Consider the following 4,549-nt stretch of genomic DNA (forward strand, 5'->3'; position numbering starts at 1 on the left):
CTTTAAGCAACCCGAAAAGGTGAAGTTGAAAAGCTGGATGTTTAAGACAGGAGATAAAGAGAGTTTAAAGGCGATCTTTCAAAATTAATCATAATTTCTGCATTTCAAATGAGAGACAGGAGTATTTCACAGGTCTGGAGATATATTAGTGTCTTAAAGTACCTCTTAAAACTTAGGAAGTGTGACAAAATTTATCATAGGAGAGAAATTAGAATGTATTTTCATGGAACATAAAGAAACTTAAGGTTATATACTATAAGAGTCACATAATCAACCACAGAAAATTCATTGCATATTTTATAATATATTGATAATCATAAGTTAATGAATATCAACCAAACAGAAGAGACAAGAAAAAAAACTTACAGGAGTAAGGTATAGGAGATAATTTTTGACGTTAAAGAAAAAACTTAAGAGAAAGAAAATATGTACAGGATGGAAACAGCTATTTTTAATCATTACCTCTGTTGGTGTCTCCGCTACATGTATACTAAATTGGACATGAATGAAAAGTACTACTAAAAATAATGAATAGTACAAAATATATATAACAAGAGGTAATGTACAACATCACTGGAAACAAACAGAGAATATGCACTATGGCAGTGGAGCAGAACATCATATGTATTATGAAAAGGTATAAAGGCAGGTGAATCGCCAACAATACTTAGAATAAAAAAAGATTAAAAAAACACTACAAATATGATGCATAAAAGATTTATTGGGAAAAACAAGTTGAATAAATCAGAGAGAGTGTACAAAAAAACCATAAGAAGACAACATGAACAACAAAAAAAGAATAAATGAAGATATTTCTACTCTTACACTTGTCAAATTAAAGCTTCAACAAGAGATAAATAAGAATACAATATTTTACAAGAGGTTCTGAACATAAACAATAAAGATAATTAAAGAGTGAAAGAAAACTGAAAATGTAAAGAGTAAAAAATTTAAAAAGATATATTAGGGGAGAGATCTGTAAAAGTGGACAGAAAGTAAGTGATTAAGAAGACCAAAATAAAAGCTTTAGAGAAAATACTAAATTTGCAACATCTGAGATGACAAGCTTCGTCTAAGTTTCTACATTCCTGACAGATATTAAAGCTCTAGGGCTGGGTCTAGCAGGGCCCACAGGTGTCCCACAGCTTCTTGCTGTAGCGGGGCAAGACGCAAGGGCTGCAGGCAGGAGAAGCGTAGGGTCTGCCAAAGGTGCAGAGGCCCCCCGAGCCCAGCGTGGCTCCGGCACCGTAGAGGCCCCCCAGCCCCAGGGAGCCCCCAAAGGCGGGTGCTCCAGAGGAGCCCACCACGGCTTGCTGGGGGAAGGAGCTGAGGATGGGGCCGGGGAAGGTGACGACGACGGGGGGAGGCTGGATGAAGGCCGTGGAGTCGGGGCACTGGCGGGCGCACAGCTCGTTGCAGCTCTCAGCGATGGGCTGGGGGACGGCGACGCTGGTTTTCGGTGGGCACAGGTCGTAGCAAGACATCTTTGTGCGAGAGAGCTGAGCCTGCAACACACGGCCCCAGGGACAGGCGTCATGAGCGAGGAAGAGAGCCCTCGAGCTGGAGGGCTCAGAGCCACCACCTTGCCCGCGCTGCCCACCGCTTGCCCTTTGCCCAGCCAGCCCTACTCAGTGCCCGGCTCTCCGCAGCCCTCGCCCTGCCCTCTCTCTGCACACAGAGGGCACACAAGCCCTCCCCAAGAGCCCGTGCAGGGCCTGGCTCAGCGTGTCCTGGCCACGGGGCTCCTTTCTCCTCCCGCCACGGCTCAGCCCGCCCTGGCCGTCCAAGGCTGCTGCCAGCGTGCCCGCTGCCGGCAGAGCTCTCCTGGCCAGGGAGGCCCCGTGCCAGCCCCTGCCAGAGGAGGCAGAGACCTGCGGGCACCCACCTACCCTTTTCCTGAGCAGAGCGAGGCAGGAGCGGAGGATGTCAGTGCTCGTCGAGAGCAGCGCTTTTATGCAGGGCCTGCGAGCACGGGGAGGAGCTGGCCACGCTGGGGGCATGTGGCGCACGGTGGCCGAGCCCCTGCCTCCTCCCTGCGTGGCACGGGGCTCTTTTGCTGACGCCGTTTCCTCACCAGCCCCAACCCGTTCTATCAGCCCCTGCAATTACCCCGCTCGGACGCTTGCCAGCTGCCACGAAATGGGCCAAATTACCCCCACCGTCTTTTCATTATCTCGGTGTGTAAGAGGGCACGCAGCGTGACAAAGGCTGACTGCAAGCGCCCCGCGTGCCATAGCTCTTCCCCAAGGGCTGGGTCTCGGGGCAGCCCCATGGCTTCTTGGCAGAGCCACAGGGAAGACCAGGGTCGTGCCGCTGGGCAAGAAGGCAGCCTTGCAAAGGCCTCCTGCGCGCCAGCGCCCGCATGACGTACGCCGTGTGGCTATTTCCTACAGAGGTGCGAGGCTACAGAATGCCAAATCAAAGGCACTCCTCTCGGGCACTGCCTGCTTCAGCACGATGCATCATTCGCTAGCCCAACGGAGCCGGCGTCTGTCCGCCTGCAGGCATTGGTCATCGCCCTCTGCAAGTCTGGGGGAGAAAGGCCCCGAGGTGCTCTTCCCCGAGGTGCGTGGTGCAAGGAGCAGAGATGCCCACCCGGGTTCAGCCAGCACAGGCTCACGCCAGCCCGGCCCCAGAGCCACCGGCCCCACCCATGTGACCCAGGAGCCCCACTGCAGGGGGATGGCGCTGGGCAGGGGCTGCCCTCGGGGTGCTGGGGAGCTGGCAGGCCCGTCTGAATGCACAGCCGCAGCAGAGCCTGGCTGCGAGCACAGGGCAGAGATGCCTTCCCAGGACAGAGGGCAAGGCAGGCAACACGGAGCTGCAGAAGCGCGTCCCTCTCCTGCCGCACGCAGCCCCCGGCAGGGAGTTGCCTGCTGTCATTTAGCCCACGAAGCAGAAAGGGGAGGAAAGCCTCGGAAGCGGCATGTGCTGGTCTGGCGAGGGGACGCTGACTCAGGGAGGGGCAGGAGCCGGACAGCCCTGTCGTGGCTGTCGTTGTCGGCGGCAAGAGGGAGTGCCGCCTCTGCAGATTGGCTGAGGTGATGCTGAGCAATGGTGGGGCTGGTATAAAAGCTCTGCCTCTGCCAGGCTCTCCCATCCACTGCTCTGGTTGCCTTCTCCTCCGGGAACAGGGTAAGTCTGCGAGCGCTTCTCCTCCTGGCCCCCCGCTGCGTCCCCGGCCCCTCTGCCTTGGGCACTCCCCTCTGGGACTCTCTTGCAATCTCTGCCCTCTTGCAGAGCACCGTCCCATCCCACGCAAAGATGTCTTGCTACGACCTGTGCCCACCGAAAACCAGCGTCGCCGTCCCCCAGCCCATCGCTGAGAGCTGCAACGAGCTGTGCGCCCGCCAGTGCCCCGACTCCACGGCCTTCATCCAGCCGCCCCCCGTCGTCGTCACCTTCCCCGGCCCCATCCTCAGCTCCTTCCCCCAGCAAGCCGTGGTGGGCTCCTCTGGAGCACCCGCCTTTGGGGGCTCCCTGGGGCTGGGGGGCCTCTACGGTGCCGGAGCCACGCTGGGCTCGGGGGGCCTCTGCACCTTTGGCAGACCCTACGCTTCTCCTGCCTGCAGCCCTTGCGTCTTGCCCCGCTACAGCAAGAAGCTGTGGGACACCTGTGGGCCCTGCTAGACCCAGCCCCCAAAACCCCAGAGACCCTGGGCCACCTCAGCCTCACGCCTCCCGACCTTGCTCCTCTCCTTCCCCTCTCTCCATGCCGCCTCTCCTCCTTCTTGCTCCTGCCCGTGCCCACATGCGCGTCTCCACCAGTGTCGCGCAGGGCACCTGCTTGTCTCTGCAACCACCTCCGCCCGGGAGAAGCCTGAAGGAACACCTCTCTTCAAGCCCGAGGTGACAACCTGCCTGCCTCTGCCTTCTGTGTCTTTCTCCTCTGCAATAAAACAAGCCTGCCTCCAACACCTGCCTCTCCGCCTTTTCTTGCAAAGCCCAGCGTGGGCTGCAGGGTTCCCTGGCCCTGCACGTGGCCCCTGCCAGCCAGCCCAGGGCAGTCTCTCAGCCCCAGCAGAGCCAGGCTGAGCTGCCTTTGGGGAGACCCCACAGCCCTGGCAGCTCTAGCCACACGCGGTCCCGTGGCTGAGCTCCAAGGGCCCTGCCTGAAGGCAGGCTGCTCCCCTGCTTGCGGGACGTGCAGCCTTGGGGCATTTGCAGACCTCCAGCCTCCTTGCCCATGAGCGCAGGTGCCCCGGGGGCTGCAGGCCAGCCAGGGCCAATGGCTGCCGCAGCGCCAGCCCCTTTGCGCCTCCACGGCTCTGCTTGAGGCCCTGGGGGAGAAAGCAAAGGGGAGGCTTCCCCTTCCTCTGCCCTATCCCACTCCCTTCCCCTTCCCTTCCCTCTTCTTCTTGCCCTTCCTTCTCCCCTTCCCTCTTCTCCTTCCCCTTCCCCTTCCCCTTCCCCTTCCCCTTCTTACCCCCACCACAGTCCAACACACTCGGTGCTCCTTGGTTCTCTACTGCAGACCTTACATCACTTAGAGCCCGATTGCTGTGGCAGGAGCCTTGGCAGGGCATCTTGTCGTGCTTCCTCCTCAAGC

The 4,549-nt window shown here is 57.2% G+C and overlaps 1 protein-coding gene across 1 annotated transcript; it reads left to right on the forward strand.

The window, feature by feature from the left end:
• Positions 1–3,264: 3,264 nt before the first annotated feature.
• LOC142420645 (feather keratin 3-like) lies at positions 3,265–3,630 on the forward strand. Its single transcript, XM_075524797.1, has one exon. It carries the CDS (start codon positions 3,265–3,267, stop codon positions 3,628–3,630), a length of 366 nt encoding a protein of 121 aa, XP_075380912.1.
• Positions 3,631–4,549: the final 919 nt, after the last annotated feature.

Source organism: Mycteria americana, chromosome 25 (genome assembly GCF_035582795.1).
Source record: "Mycteria americana isolate JAX WOST 10 ecotype Jacksonville Zoo and Gardens chromosome 25, USCA_MyAme_1.0, whole genome shotgun sequence".
NCBI lineage: Eukaryota > Metazoa > Chordata > Aves > Ciconiiformes > Ciconiidae > Mycteria > Mycteria americana.

What these genes read in the sequence shown, in the direction of transcription:
- LOC142420645 (XM_075524797.1), top strand. Translation starts at nt 3,265, where the DNA reads ATGTCTTGCTACGACCTGTGCCCACCGAAAACCAGCGTCGCCGTCCCC.